The sequence below is a fragment of the Squalius cephalus genome (assembly GCF_949319135.1).
Source record: "Squalius cephalus genome assembly, chromosome: 5".
Taxonomy (NCBI): Eukaryota; Metazoa; Chordata; class Actinopteri; order Cypriniformes; family Leuciscidae; genus Squalius; species Squalius cephalus.
The window spans coordinates 20,752,011-20,768,486 of NC_137126.1; the positions used below are offsets into that span (position 1 = coordinate 20,752,011).

General features: G+C 37.7%; 1 protein-coding gene and 1 long non-coding RNA gene across 3 annotated transcripts in view; one reads left to right on the plus strand and one right to left on the minus strand.

The window, feature by feature from the left end:
* arb2a (ARB2 cotranscriptional regulator A) overlaps positions 1-2,189 on the plus strand; it is a 204,799-nt gene extending 202,610 nt beyond the window's left edge. For both annotated transcript variants that reach the window (XM_079872939.1, XM_079872938.1), the window contains exon 11: positions 223-2,189. In XM_079872939.1, the coding sequence (XP_079729065.1) occupies positions 223-371 (149 nt within the window). In that variant the 3' untranslated portion in view covers positions 372-2,189. The remainder of the gene's footprint in view (positions 1-222) is intronic.
* LOC307159517 lies at positions 758-14,550 on the minus strand. The gene is made up of 2 exons (XR_013821393.1): positions 14,295-14,550; positions 758-4,023 (listed from the first exon to the last, which is right to left on the minus strand). It is a non-coding gene; the product is annotated as an uncharacterized lncRNA (long non-coding RNA).
* Between the last annotated feature and the right edge of the window lie 1,926 nt (positions 14,551-16,476).

The following is a 16,476-nucleotide window of genomic DNA, read 5'->3' on the forward strand; positions in this document are numbered from 1 at the left end:
TCTAGGTACTAATATGCACCTTTTAGGCGTACAAAGTTGTCCCTTGAGGTTACTGCCCCAGTGACAAGTTGACACTTTTTGCACATTTTTCTGACAGTATACAAAGAAGTGTTAGGGATAGATTTCAGAATATCTTCTTTTGTGTTAAGGAGAAGAAATTCTCCTTTACTGTGATTTATCGGTATGTTTTTCACATCCACCCTGATGTTCTGTGTTTTGCAGGTACCGAGAAGCACGAGTTAACATCATGGAAGAGCTTCCAGTCCATCTTCAAGTTCTTCAGCAATGCTCTCAAGGACCAAGAGGATGATTCCTCCTCCAGCCCGGTCACCACACGCAGCTCCCACCGTATAAAACACGACGACTTATAGAGGGCTCACAGATCCCAGAGCCCAGCTTTGTCAACCTCTTAGTTGCTTTTCTCCTCTGTTCTTTTTATGAAAGATATTCCTCCTTGAAGTCCTCCTCCCAGTGTATTGTATAACTCTGAGGAGCACAGGGTCAGCCTGTATACATCAGAATAGCGTTTTGCATTACTTCTGGATGAGTGCAACTGTCAAAGCAATATGGCTTCACTGCTTGTGCCTCCTGTGGGCCGCTGTGTGGATTTGGTGGTGGCCCATCAGTGGCCAGATTAAGGCTGACAGGCGGCGCCGCACACCGCCTCTTGATGCACCTCTAATTATCCTGACATTGTCCTGAACTGAGCTAATGCCTGGGAAGCACCTGCACACACACACACACACACACGTCTGGCAGGTCCTAGTGCCTGCCCGCAAAGTCTTTGTATCTCTCTTTGATTTCCCCCCATGTTGTTTCTTTTTAACCGGGGTCTTACTTGCTTTTAAAATACTGGAGCGCTTAGGAATTTTGTATATCGGATGCTAAAGGCTTACGGGTTGGTTGTTCCATACATATAACTTTAACTGGGAAAAAGCAACTTGCAGACTCGCGCATCCATTCAATGGCTATCTTGAGACTAGATTAAGAATTAACACAATGAAGTAAGCCATTGACAGCTTGACATATTTAAAGAATCCTCCTCTGTTTTTAAATCCCTTAAAACCTTGTGCGAGCATGAGTTTTAGGAATATCTCCCATTAACTGAGCCGATATGTCAGTCTGGGAACATCTTCCTATGCGTCAGGATCAGGGAGATTTAATGTTATCCAAAGTACAAAAGCCATTCCTTGAGATGTTTGCCAATTTAACCTGCCCTTTTATTGCAGAGTTTATGACTATTCGGACTGTTTCAACACCTCATTGTCATCCTCTGCTAAATACGTGATGTTAACTGTCTCAGCCAAGACAAGAAACATTGTCTCCTGGACAATGTGGTATTAGCAGAGGCTTAAAGATAAGTTGCGCAGGCATGTCAACAGATCACTCTGCTGTAGCTTGAAAATGAATCTTTCAGTAAGGCCTCTCTCATCTCATCATTTTTAGAAATAGAATTTGTAATTGGTTATTTAGATTGCTCAAGGTATGTAAATAGTGCTTTATGCATATTTCATATATTATTTTTATCCAAAATAGAGATGTAACTACAACGGAAGAAATGCAAGACCCCAGATGCTTTCATGTTTTGAAACTATTTTTACAAGGAATTTTAACTTTTAATATACCTGCTAATATTCATTAGATGCCATTGATCAACTGCAAGTTGCTTATACTGTTTAGTTAAAATTGCTTTACTCCGATCCTAATGTTGTTGCCTTAGGAAAACACACATAAAGTTTATCTTTTATTCTATTTTGTTTTGCAAGCGTTGACTGGCAAGCCATATGTGAATGTCACTCGCGCTAAGTGCAGCCTTAAACCAAATCGAAAACCTAATTGGTTTGCAAATTAGGACTCATTTTAAACAATAATATTTTAATCGACAAGATTCTAAGTTTTTTTTTTAAACATTTTAGTCACTCTGAAGTGTTGTGCTGTTTGCTCCACAAACTGTAATTGTTTGAAATTGTATTAAGAAGTTTTTATTAGCTTTCGATGGGAATGCATTCAATGAAAACAGGATCTTACTTTAACTTCACTTTTCATTAATCGTTCAAATATGTTAGTCTTTCGTCTTTGAATTGATGGCAGTTTTGTGCCCTGATTACTCGTTCACTTCGTTTCCATATCATTTGAGTGTAATACTGATCTTCATACTTGCTGTAATTGAATAAAATTCTTTATAAAAATTGTGCGTAACGATCTTTGATTTTAATTGTTGCAATAATTGTCTTCGTTTTTATCTATTTATTTTTTACTTCATAAAACAGGCATGTAAAATAACATGCACCTTAACGAGCAGCTTGATAGACATATCTCACCTTGCACTTAAAGACACCGATGCACAGGGTACTCTTATTTACAACGTAATGATCGTAAAGGCATCACTTTCAACCCAAGAAGTTGTCGGGTTAAAGTTCAACCTGACGGGGGAAAGATCCTCGGAGCCCGATAAAGCCTGTTGCTCCAGCGGCTCTCCTCTCAGCTCTGTTCCCAGGGAAGGTGAGCCTGCTCGGAGAATGACTCGCTCTTCTCACGTATCAGCTGTGGAACTCTATCACGAAAGCTGATATCTGTGTCTAGATCGAGCCCAGGCCTTTACAATGAGACCAATGTTAACCAAAATAAGTGTCAGTCAAAGACAGAGAAGTATCGGATGAAGCCATGTCTATAGCACCTAGTTTTTTATGTTTCAACTGCTTTTTTTTTTTTTTTTTTTTTGACCTTAACTCATGAAACCCGCGGAAATTATGTCACAAGAGATTAACGAAAAATAAGGATGATACTAAGGAGAAATCATTACAAATGAAATTCGCGGTTCATTTCAAAGAAATTAGATAAAAAAAAAAATAAAAAAAACTTTCTAAATTTTGCTATATATCAAAATATATAGGCCTATAGACTATTACAAGTGGTGTAAACAAATAACTTTTGAATGTACTTTTTACAAATATAAAAAATATGCGATTTATAATATAGGTAGTCTATGTATATAATGGTTTTTTATGTGTTTTGTTGCGCCACATTGACTTTGGGTAAAAAGTTCTCCCATTATAATAGCTTAAAAACAAAATTAACAGTTTTTTATATGGAATAATCAAGTTAACATTTCTTTTGCAATAAGTTTTTTAGTGAGGCATTTTTATCACAATTAGGACAGTTGTACCAAATAAAAAAAATTTGTAAAAAAAAAAAGTGTTGTAATTCAGAGATATAAACACTGAAGTGTATTTATATATAGTCATATGCTGAATGAATTTATTTTTTAAGTTGCATATTTGAGTAGCCTAACCGCGCCATTTAGGCTATACAATAGTTACATTAATAATAAATGGGGAAAAAAAAAATAACAATTTGAAAACTCATGTTAACTTCTGAATAAGCATATAGTCGCTGTGATTAGCTGATAAATTCAAGCCATGTAGATAGAATTTCTATAACATCACACAATAACATACTAGAATTCGCAAAAAGTTTTTTTAACTAATTTTGTGATGTTTCCTAATTGTTTTAACACCGTTGAAATATGTAAAGCCTAAAGTGTGTCAACGGTCGGTGGGATTTGTGCAAACGAATGAGCTATGACTCTAAAACTAATATCTCACCTTAGAATTGTCATACTTTTAAACACTATGTAGCCTGAGCCTAATGTGTTCATTTCATCCTCAACACTTTTTGTCATCACACTCTCTTCCACAAGAGTCACACTTAACTGCAAAAATAACGTTGTGTGTTTGAAGTCTATGACGTCCTTGATTGATATTTCAATTTTATCCGCGTTTTGTCACGCACGCTCTCGTCTCCTCCCATACTCTCATGCGCCGCCAAATATGAACTATTCTCAAAGAGCCGAGCACTTGCTGAAGCCGGACTGTCACTCCTCCGGGCCCTTGTCTTCGGGAGTACTTCACCAGATCGCTGTCAGATCTCTATTTGCATAATTATATGCTCGGTTCTGAAGGGAAATCAAGCCCCCAAATTGTACGGGTCAGCAAACTGCAACAATCGATGTTTTATTGTGTCCTGGAGAAAGAAAGAAGAAAAAAAAACCTCAAATAATACAACTCTCTCTCAGTTCTTCTCACTCTTTTTACCACTTCAAAATAGTCTATCTATCTATCTATCTATCTATCTATCTATCTATCTATCTATCTATCTATCTTAAATCTGTCTGCCTCCCTCACTGTCCCTTTATGATTGATTGTTATTAGTTCATATAACACACATAGCCCACACACCCTTTCTCACCCACCCACGCGCGCGCGCACCTTGGCTCCCTGAAGTTCCGCTTTCTCGCGCGCTAGAGCTCCGGTAATGTGTCATGAGAGTGGGAGATGGTTTGGGGTGATCACGCCACACAGTACTGGACAGCTGCTGCTGGCAGAGGCTTGGCTTTTAAGGATTTCTTTCAGGTTTCTGTCCCCCCCTTCTGTCTTGGATTCTGATATTTTTAGACAAAGTGTGTGTGAAACTGAGTGGAGCACGTTGCACAAAATGGATCACACTCCTCTTTCTGAACGGGAAAAGGGAAGGCAACTTTCATTAAGTTATGTGAGGATGTCATGGAAAGCAAGAGCAGACAAAAACACAGAGATTGAATTTGTCCTGTGTTGCTATGCAGTGTTTTTGGAAACACTTGCTCGAATTATTGCGTTTTGAGAGTAATTGTTGTAGTCTCACATCCTAGGATCTCAGGTGCTTCATTTAACACGCCGACAGATCCGTTGGGAAAATAATAATAAATACAATAAAAGAGGGATATTTTTCTGGATAAATATTGCACTGCTCTTTCTTGGACAATGATAAACGGACTTTGGAATTCAACAATATGAGCAGGCGCCCGCATAAACTGATTTCAGCGCAGGTCAGAGAATATAATGTTCTGAATTCAGTTTATGTGATGAAAGGGAATGGCGATAAGGCATCAAAACAATTATTAGCTCTGAATCAACTTTTATGTAAAGATAAATTCCCGTCAGATATATTATGTGTCATAAAACAGGACAACGAATGAAAGAACACGGTCCATCTAAAAAAAAATAAAATAAAAAAAACTTGTTTTTTTTCCTGTAGGGCAACGCCTGTTCGCATAAAGCTAATATTTCACACATTTTTATTTAATATATTATACTAACGTCAGCATAAAACATTGATATTTCTGTGGACAAATTAAAATGTTATGTTTTACAAAATAAAGTTTTTAAATATTTATTCTCAGATGTCAGTTAGCCTATAACGCAATGGCAGTCTTTGTCAAATGAATTTAATCGTTGTTGTAGTGTTGTTATCATTATTATTATTATTATTATTATTATTATTATTATTATTATTATTATTATTATTATAAAATGTAAAACAGATGTTTGGCCTGATCTTTAATGTGTTTGTGAGTTGACAAATAATTGTAAATTAGTCTAATAGTATTAGTAGCCTATTAATAATAATAATATATTAGTATTTATATTGGTATTAGCATTTATAATGCCCATTTTGGCCATTTAACAGTTGCTGGCTGCAGCAGGTTTGAAACATAAGCGGACAGTTATTTAACTGCAGTGAGGCCTCTATACTATAGTACGCATCACTATATGTCTTGTAGTCCCACACTTGTCTAAAAACATTTCTCGCCACTCAGTTCTTAATGGGGGGCTTTAAGAGCAAGGGCCAGAAGACCTGGACTTAAATCACTTGGTTAAGGTCACATAAGTAACCGGAGCGCTCGGAGCGTTACAACCTGTCATTTTACAGCTAGAGATGGAATTCCCACATAGGGTGCCAAGCGGGTCACCGTGATATCCAGCGACCCAGGGTTAGGACACGATAAAACCTGATCCTCTCTAAACAACAAGAGGCCTTTTCAATGAAACCAGACAACAGTGCCTTAAAACTCTTATTATGCGCCACTCTCCACTTGATTCTGTGTGATGTGAGGTTTGGAGGAACGGCTGAAGGCCTCTTCAGTCAGGGCTTGAGAGTCCGTTGCGCGCGGATCTGTCTCGTCAGAAGCTTATAGGTATTCAATCACGCGTTATAGATGAGTCTCATCAAGCTTAACGGGTTCCTTGGAGGCTAAACACATTGGTGCGCGGTGCTGGTTGCTCCCACCTGAATAACCGGCGCGTTATTGCACAGCGCATCCTCATTAAGAAACGCCTCAAAAGATGAGGCTCTAAATTAAGTTATTGCCATCCAATGAACCCAAATTAGCGAGGCCACAGAGGTGCCCGTCTGACGGACTGCCGTTAAAAACAGCCTGACAGGCAACAAGGTAGACAGAGGAGAGTGTATGTGTGTGAAGGTGTGATATATATCGCACATATATGGGGTGATAAAATGGATGAATGGTTTCCATTAATTGGCTGCACACTCACGTTTAAGGCTGTCTCTACCTCTCCTAAATTCTTTGCCGTCTCTCACGCTTTTAGAGTGTTCATACAAAATAGACTGCCTGCCTCTCTCTCTCTCTCTCTCTCTCTCTCTCTCTCTCTCTCTCATCTCCCTGACAACCGTCACCGCTTCAAACCACTGTGTCCTTCCATTCGACTACCTGTTCTTTTATGTCTCTGTCTGAATCAGCATCCAGGATGAGAAACGCCACCCATATTCAACAATATCTGATAGCATAACTTTTGATGGGAATGATGTGTACGTTGACGAGGTCTGTTATACCTGGGCAAAGTGAAGGCGGGTAACATGTATGCCCAGATAGTCTTTTAAGTCAGCTCGAGAACAATAGGTCTTTATTATTGTTTTAGCAAATCTGTCAGGGAATGAGAAACTGACGAGGTTTCCAGTGTGCAAGTAGGACAAACAGAGCTTCCTTTTCGCTTTATCTCAGACGTCAAAATGTGAGACAGTGAAGGAAAGTAACATTCCAAAAAGATAAAATAAGAACAAGAGTTAAAAATAAGTTCAAATGGATCATCTTTAGTGTTCTGGAGTGGACCTGAAAGTCGGAATGAGAGGCAAGGAAGCCTAAATTGAACTAAATTAAACCGAATAAATAAGAAAACGGATGTTATAAATGACCAGATCGTTACAGTAATTATTATTATTATTATTTAGCTTGAAATTAATTTTAGGTTCTTGCTATGATTTAAAAAAAATGCTAAAAGCATAAGCTTAGTTAATTGCTATTCATAGCAACAATTTTAACAATATTAATTTTAAGAGAATTAGAAATACAGGCACCAAAGTATCCTTTTAGAAGAAAAAGAAAATGCATATGAATTAAATTCATAAAGTACATAAAAGAATGGTGAAATATTTAATTCATGCATTGATTTGGTTTGCTGCAATATTTAGTTTCCTATTTGGTTATTTTGTTTTTCCTTAAGGCTTTTAGAATAACTTCATAAATCAACGAAACAAATGTTTGTTTGTTTTTGGTTTGTTTTTTCGATTTCAAACAACCTTGCAAATGCGCTGTCACAAACTGTTTATACAATTTTTTTATTGTTCGTTTTATTTAATTTTTTTAATGCTGATCTTCGTTTAGAACGATCGACAAGTAGGCTACGTGTAAACACTCATATTTATTCATATCTTTCAAATAAAAAATAAAACGAACACAGTTAAGAAAACCTTTTGATATACTTGTATTTAGCCTAAATCTAGCATATTGTCTCAATTCATACCTTCGATTTTTTTGTTTTTAGGGAAAAAAAAGAAAGAAAAAAAAAAGAAACTTGCTCGTTCGGTCATGCGCGTTATTCGTAACGATATTCAGATGAGCATCACCTGTTATCTAGTGTGTTATCTCACCCTTTCTTCCCCGTCCATTAGCGGTCATGATCGCTCCATCACCGTGACAGAGGTGTGTATTTGCGCTTGGAGCACTGACTGTCAGGGTGGCTTGTTAAAGGTTGTAAACCAGTGGCAGTCTCCTGATAGAGGCGATGGCATCGATTTGAAACTTGTCCTGTCTAATTTGATAAGAGCACCCAGGCACCTCTGAATAGGACCATGGACAGCGCTCTCTGTTGACCCTGAACTCGCCCCTGCCTTTTCCGTATAGGGGGGACGTTCACTTCCAGTTGTGCAAGTGATGTAGGTAGATGTGTGTGTGTGTGTGTGTGTGTGTGTGTGTGTGTGTGTGTGTGTGTGTGTGTGTGTGTGTGTGTGTGTGTGTGTGGATGAGGTAGAAGTTGAAAACTGCAACTGCGTTTTATCATATTTTATCACTGTGCATAAGATAAATAAACCTCTAAACGTGTCATATTCTCCTCACTACCTCTTCAGATACACACACATTCACTCACTCACCTCACCGTCCATGCGAACACAAACCTAAAGTCAAACATAGGAACTACGCTGCGATGTAATCTGACATTCGATAAGCAAGCGAATTCATACAGGAACAAAGCTGAATGGGGAGTCACGGAGAACTCTCAAGTAACGCCAAAGAGGCTGCGAGACTGTTCAGACGGAAGGGGGGGTTTGCTAGTGGGGAGAGACTGTTTGATGGATCTCTACAGCTTTGAGACAGCTTGTTAATTAAAACCCCAAGAGATGAGCCTCTGGAGCCACCGTCCATATTAGAACATTGCTAACTATCCTGACAGCGAGCAATGTCACAAGCACGAGGAAGGCTTTGTACCCGTTTCTCAGTCAGATTTCGCTTTTATCTCGCGCTGGTGGGGCTAGAATTATTGTTCAAATCTCCCTTATTTACCATGAAACAATTGCTTTTGAGAATGTTACGTTTTCCAAAAAACAGCAGTAACATTTTTTTTATTTTTTAAATACAACAAATTATTTATTTTTTTATTTTAACTTTAAACAACTTAATGTGGTCTACAATGTATTTACTTAAGAAGTTCAATTTTAGCAACGAACAAAAACACAACATAAACATACAGGCTACAGTAATATTTGATCATTTTTTTCATAAACGCTCTCATTCTGTGAGGTTTGAGTGGCCCAGGAGGGACTCAGCATACAGGAAAACTGTGGTGAGATAGGCTTCCACACTGGTTATTATTACAGTTAACAGACACAAGCTATGTCACCACCATTACTGGATAAAATATAGCATAAACATAAAAATATAATATACGGATATAATGCAAATATAAAACTATACCAACGTAAAATGAACAGTGTGGCTTGTCATAAAATGTCAAATAAATAAACTGATTACTTAAGGGAATAACATGCAAGCAAAAATATTAATACATAACATAAATTATGTCCTAAACAGCGGGATTTACACGTGATATAAAACAAAACACAAAACTGAACCAATATATTTCTATTATATTATCCTTGTCATGTGAAATAGAAAGAGGGGGGAAATAATCTCTTTTTATTTTGATATTGTATCATTTTAGTGAATCCTGTCGGACTGGTGCTTCTCATCGTCCGCTGAGCAATCTGGCATAACATTTAAACGACATCTTTAAATGTTCTTCAAATCGTGGGCACATTCATCAACGTCAAATATGGACAATCCACTATTTAGAGAAAGTGTAAGTGCTGCAATATATCTTCTTAACAGAAGGGTTTTTGTGTGGAAATCTGAATAAATCCACTTATTTCTGTCTGTTAAAATGTAATAATATAAAATTATAGGTGCGTTTTTTGTGTGTGTGTGTGTGTGTGAAGAAAATCTACCGAGACTTATAGGGTTTAAAACACATTTTAGAAGCCTATTCAAAATGATATCATCTTGTTTTAAATTTATTGACTGCAGTCCATTGAAATATTGCTGAGTGAGTTGGATACAACTTAAAATGTATTGAAATAATACATGCGTATATTATTCAACAAAAAAAAAAAAAAAGGATAGCTAAAAAATAATGAATATGTGCGCTTTTTATGATTTACAGAAACAGGCATTTTGATAAATATATCATAAACCGTTTTAATAATTCTATAAAGATTTTCATATTCTATAGCAATTAAATGATCAAATCCCAAAGCAGCATAATTTACCATATGTGATATAACATCATAAAATACAGTAAAACCACAAAATACTCGAAAACAGCTTGCACAACTCTAATTGCATTTACAAATTAACCGCATATAATCATAGAATATGTATAATTATCATTTTAACGCACATTCAAATATATGTTTTCCGAATACAAAGTGTGAAGGATAAGAAGAGGAAAAAAAGCTTTAAAACTGAGAATGGATGAACAATGGAAAACGGGTAAAGAATAAACTGAGGACCGTTTGTTCCTCTAACTGAGGGTCCCAGAACACAGAGCGCCATCTAGCAAATAAAGGGAGAAACAAACAGCTCTGACAGAACCCTTTGCAAGGCATGAGAACGCCAGAGCACCAACAAAGCCGCCATCCTCAGACCTCACAGGAATCCGAATACACACCAGAGAGAAATGCAAAAACGATATCAAACAATCCTTGGTCGAACTATTGTCCAGGTATCTTCTAGCAATAATAAAGCTAATCATTGGTTATAATGATCATTTTGGAACAGAGAAAGCTGTGTATTATGTTCAATTATTACCATAAGAACAGGATATGCTTCGCTTTAGAATATGGTGGTGACTTTGAACCCTGCATTATATTTTAAAAGTTGATCTACACAAACTAGCTCTGCAACCCTTCATGGTGAACCTGTTTGAATGAACGAAAGCACTGAGGATTATTGTGCCGTAGTGGAGGCTTGAATATTCTGATCCCAACGTGTTGCCAATCTGTGCATCTTTAAGATACATTAAGTGGAAGTTTCACAAAGTTAGCTGCAAGGAGAAAAGGTTAAGTAAGAGTTATCCAAAAGTAGCCTATAACCTGAATAGTTCACGTCTCTTATGGGAACTTAAACACTCAGTGTTCAACGCGAATACTTCAGGAATATATGCGAATGAATAAATAGATAAATAAATAAATAAATAAATAAATAAATATTCAAATGAATATCTACAGAGATGACCATCTGAAGCTCTCCTGCTATGTTTCCATATACAGTTCGTGCTTTGCAAACGTTTTCATTATTAAGAATCTAGTCATTCATTTCCCTATATCAGTGATATGATAAGACTTTATATTTCCTTGGTTACTAATACTCTGCCAACATTGACTATTTTTTTTTTCTCTGCACAAAATTGCATGTTTTCCCAACCATCAATTTATAATTTGCCACTTTTTATATAGGGTATATATTTCATGTAAATATGAAGCAAATATTATATAGGCCTATATAAAAAGGAACATTTATGCAAAATTTTCTTAATGAATTTAAGACATTGGGCCTCGTCCTCCAGCTTGAAATGATTGAAAGGTCCACATGCGGATTGGCCGTATAGCTCGTCCAATGAGCCGTTTGACGACAGGCCTCATACAACATTTCCACGTTTAGCCACGCACAATCTCTCCCGTTTTATAATCAAATATAGGACTTACACCAATTTGCGTAACCAGGGGCACGAAATGCACAGCTGCGCTGAAATAAAAACATAAATGGAGATGTTTTGATGCACTGTCGAATTGTTTCTAAATGTCATTTATACACGTGTAGATTTTAGCAGGCCTTTGTCTTTAAAGTTTTGGATTTTGGTAGTTGTGATCATTTCAACTCCCCGTGCATGGTGGTAAAAACTAAAGCAAACTTGGAAGAATTACCCTCTTAAAGAATATAGCTTCCTCTCCTCCGATTTAGCCGTTGAGAGGTATGAGACTGAAGACGTGATGGGGTGTATTTGAAGTATGACGAGCTTTGTGGTTGACTCCTTTTCATTGCCTGGCTACAAACACGCCTGCTCTCAAATAAGCCTCTCCAGACCCCTCCGCCTCCCTCCACCGCGCACTGAATGGTCAGCTGACCTCAGGGTCTTCGTCCTCTCTGTCCAGTTTTGACCGAATAAGCCACCTTCCCCCAGCCCTGCCACAACCAAATAGGATCCCTGCTATTCTTTATTGATATCATCAACGAATGCAAATGAATTTGGACGTGGGGGGGCAGGGGTTTGAATTTCAAGGATAAATACCGCACAGAGATAGCTCTACTGCGGATGGGATATTTGGGAGTGTCTTTGGTAACGGTTCAGACCTCCTTGCGTTCTGATTTAACATAAGAAGAGGAAAGAAAAGCTTGGGCAACAAATTTCGCCTCCAATAGACGGAACACCACACCACATTCAGATTAATACCATAAATTGGTTGATTGTGGAGTCAGGTCATTCTAAAAGAACGGACGAGCCCACCTTCTCTCTCCCTTCCTCGAATCCTCAGACGACCCCCACCTTTAGACATACACAGACAATCACACGTGAGCGCGCGCACACATATTTGAGCGCACGAGAAAACTGGCTTTGTGGCTTAGCCGATGGATGTTGAGAGATGTGGTTTCCTATCCATAAAGAAAACTAATCCTTACATCAGGCCTTAAAAGAAGTATATTCACTAACAAATAAAGGCCTTTTAAATATTTACGTCTTGTAAAATGTCAAAAACCTCTGAAACGTCTAACTGTTTTATCTCTCTCCCTCTATACATACATTATATATATATATATATATAACATCAGTGGGTACCCCCACTGTAGCCCCCCCCCCCCCCATATATATATATATATATATATATATATATATATATATATATATATATATATATATATATATATATATAAACAAACTAAAATGCCCTACTGTATGTTCACGTTACTTTTGAAGCAGTTTAGCTACTACAGAAACGTTTTCGCGTCTTATTGGAAGTGGGGGAATGCGTATGTATTTATCAAACGCACAAATTGCGACAACTATAGGCAAGACAGGCAGCATAAAGGAGGAAAGGCGTGGGATCAGAGAGCCGTGGCAGGGACCAACACTGGAGCAAGAGAGATAATGCCTCTGTCAAGACCCGGTCTATATAACTGGGATGAAAAATATCCCTCGACAAAACGCTTCAGTCATTTATTATGAAAGAAAATAGAAGTCATGCTGAGAAATTAGGCAAATAAAAACGAAATTAGGGCAATATTAACCACAACATAATTCACCAAGCCTGTCAGGCCGCCTGCTATGAATTAGTGACTAAAATGCTTGTTTATTTGTTTTATGTTGTGTTAATAAAAAATGAAATGTTTAGATAGATAGATAGATAGATAGATAGATAGATAGATAGATAGATAGATAGATAGATAGATAGACATTTAAGCCACAAGACGTGCATGCTGTCTTGTTTTAGCTGTTTCTGAGGATAATAATTGAGATATATAAGATATTTTACATATTTGTTCATGATCTCAATAATTACATATATTTTGTGTGTATATGGATATGTGAAAAATGTGTAGGCTATATCGAATATAGATGAAGCTGTCTGTATATGAAAAGTGGGTCATTGTTAATTTAGTCCCAGTATTAAACGCAACTGCAACAAAATGCTGCTGAGTAAAATTGGGAGTGTCGCTGGCTGCGGTAGCACAGGCGCAAACCATCTGTTGTGTATTATAAAAACGGGCAGTAAATATTGCTGAAAAGCCAGGACGTTATCAGGTATGTAGCAACGACATTTCTTTACTGCCCATGTGGTAAGGATCAGAAAATGTGCTTGTGTATGTCTATGGAAACATATTTGCATCACTGAATAAATACACTAATTGCATGCGCTTTGTCTTGAAGATCTCACGATAATCTGACGTCAGCATGTTTACAGTTCCTGAAGGGAAAACTGAATGAAGAAAACTGTCCTCTGTCTATCTATGAAAAGCGTATTTTTTATTTCTCGGTAACAAACAGGCTTTTCATTTCTTCCCGATGGAGTATCGAAGATTGTAAGAATATTTATAATCGTCTCTTAATCGTATCCGAGACTCTAAGTTTGACCTGAATTGCTGCCGAATATCGTAGCTAATCACCCAGCGTCAACCAGCTTGTTAAAAATAAGACCGAAAGTGTATTTTATATTTCGCAGTTAAAACTACGTCTGCGTCGCCTCCACTCGGTTACCTCTTGTTTCACGTTTCCCTTTCAAAGCAAACTTTCCGTTCCCCAAAGCTCCCTTTTCCGGGCAATGATTTATTTCTTCAGCACACAGACAAACACGGAAAGCTGGCACTTTCGAGTTTAAATGCTACGTGTTGATTGATTTGTTGTTAATGACAGTCGGAGTCATACATACACGCACGTCGAGACATCCTCTAGTCTCTTGCTTTCCCACAGAGCTCCCTCCCTCCAACTCCGCTCTCTCTCTCTCCATCTCTATTGAGCTATTCTACCACAACGCGCGTTCACGCACACTCTTCCACAGGCGCGCGCATCCGGGAGCCCCAACACACACACGCGCGCGTTTAAGGGGGAAGAAATGAAAACAAATTTTCTTACTTTTTAGAGGACATCTGCGCAATTCTTCAAAATCTTGCTGTCGCTGTCTCCACTCTTCGTCAAGACGTGTTGATAAAGTCGCTCTTCGGTGACTTGTCGTTTAATTTATTCTTTTTTTCTAGAGTCTGTCCCCTGTACCCAAATGCTTTGAGTGAACCGAAGTGCAGATTGAGACATATTGAGCCCCCTTTAAGGGGGATCATTTCATGTGGGAGGTTGGACGCAAAGTTTGGACCCGTGACTAGCATTCCGGAGAGACATGCATATTTTAAAACAACAAAGAAAGATAAAGACGGGACGATGGGTGGGAGTGAAAAAAAAAAAAAAAAAAAAAAAAAAACGTTTGGAGAAAACTAAATGATTAAAAGCTGTCATTGTTGAACAAGATTTTATCGTTTTTATTTGTGGCTTTACTTGCAACAATTCCCTTGTGGAAAAGTTTCCAGTGTTAAGAAACTGTAAATAGATATTTTTGCATGCGTATCCTTTGAAAAAAAAAAGCCTACTTTGCTTATACCCAGTGTCAGTGTTAAAACATTTTTTAAACAATTTGCTAGTTTTATTAAAAATTGCCCCATCTAAAAACTTTTTTTTATTTGAAAAGGGTGGTATATTAACACTCAGAAATCTTGAATCAAGTGTTTTCACAAATTATTTGCATTCATAATTAGTTAATAAATATTTAAAACGATGTGGTTTTATTTTCTTCAATATCCTCATTGCTGTCACTGACAAGCCAAGTGAACTTTATCATCCAATGAAAAGTATGCAGAGCAGGAGATGTATGGCGTTGAGCTAGATATCTCTTTTACTTGTCAGTGGTCGGTCATGGCTATGGAATGCTAATAAGAGACCCCCCTCTTTTTCTGTCCCTGTGCCGTCTCATTCCCTTTCTCTCTGCACGCAGAAGGGATCGATAGCTGACCCGATGGTTTGGCCAAAGCTTTATTTATCTGGCGAGGCAATGATATTATCAGCCTTGAACGTTATATACAGCAAACGTCTACCTAAATCAACACAAAGGGATCGCTTACACAGCGATCTGTGCTTTCTCGCCTCCCTTTACCTCACACCAGGCCCGACCACACACACACACACTCGAAGTAGAACACACATACGACACAACTCTACGGTTCAACTAAGTCACGCACGCACGCACACACATGCAAGCACAGGCGTCGCCTTATGTTACGTTCACAACTGGGGATATTTTATATCCTGTTGTGTTGGATTTGATCCACGGCTTAAGCTTGCTGGGAGCTCTGTGGACGTAGAATTATGCAGTGATCATTGAGAATGTTAACAGAAATGTAGCGTCATAGCCTGCATATGGCCCCTGTGGCACAATGTAAACAGGCAATTTGTGTAATTAAAGTGCAAAATGCCCAATAATTTAAAACAGCATTTTTCAAACAACAACTTCTCCCACATTACCTTCCACATGAATTTAACACTATTTATCTACACTTGCTGAATAGAGGGAAGATTGCATGCAAAGAAGATAGATAGATAGATAGATAGATAGATAGATAGATAGATAGATAGATAGATAGATAGATAGATAGATAGATAGATAGATAGATAGATAGTCAGTCTTATATGAAGTCACATTAACAAGCTTAAGCAAAGAAATAACACTATTTTGTCCCATTCGCATGTAGGTTAATAAATGAAATGAAACGACACGCATTTAGCTTGGTTTAGATATACCAGTGTGATGACCAAAGGCCCAGATCGAAATAACCCAACTGTCTAACTCCTTTTTTAGGTGTCTGTTCTTCCACTGCACACAGACAACATCAAAAACCATAAATTATGTCCGAATATCCTAAATGTATAAGATAAACACTCGTACCTCAGTCAAGCTAACAGCAGTTACATTCCATGCCCGCAGTGACTATTTATTTTCTGTAGGAAAACTGGATGTGTCTCAGTCATTTGGTAGTCTTTTTAGTGAGGTAAAACTGCCATGCTAACCTCCTAACCCACTTTAGATCTTAAGTGAAGAAATTGACTGAAACCACTGACTGACAATTATGAGAACATGTGCATTTAAAACGTACGCAGTAGAGAACAAGTAACGAAAGTTAGTACACAACATAGGCTGACATGCACCTCATACAGAGACTAGAATAGCCCATTTCTTGTTGTATATGATTCATGTTATTTTATGGATATTTTT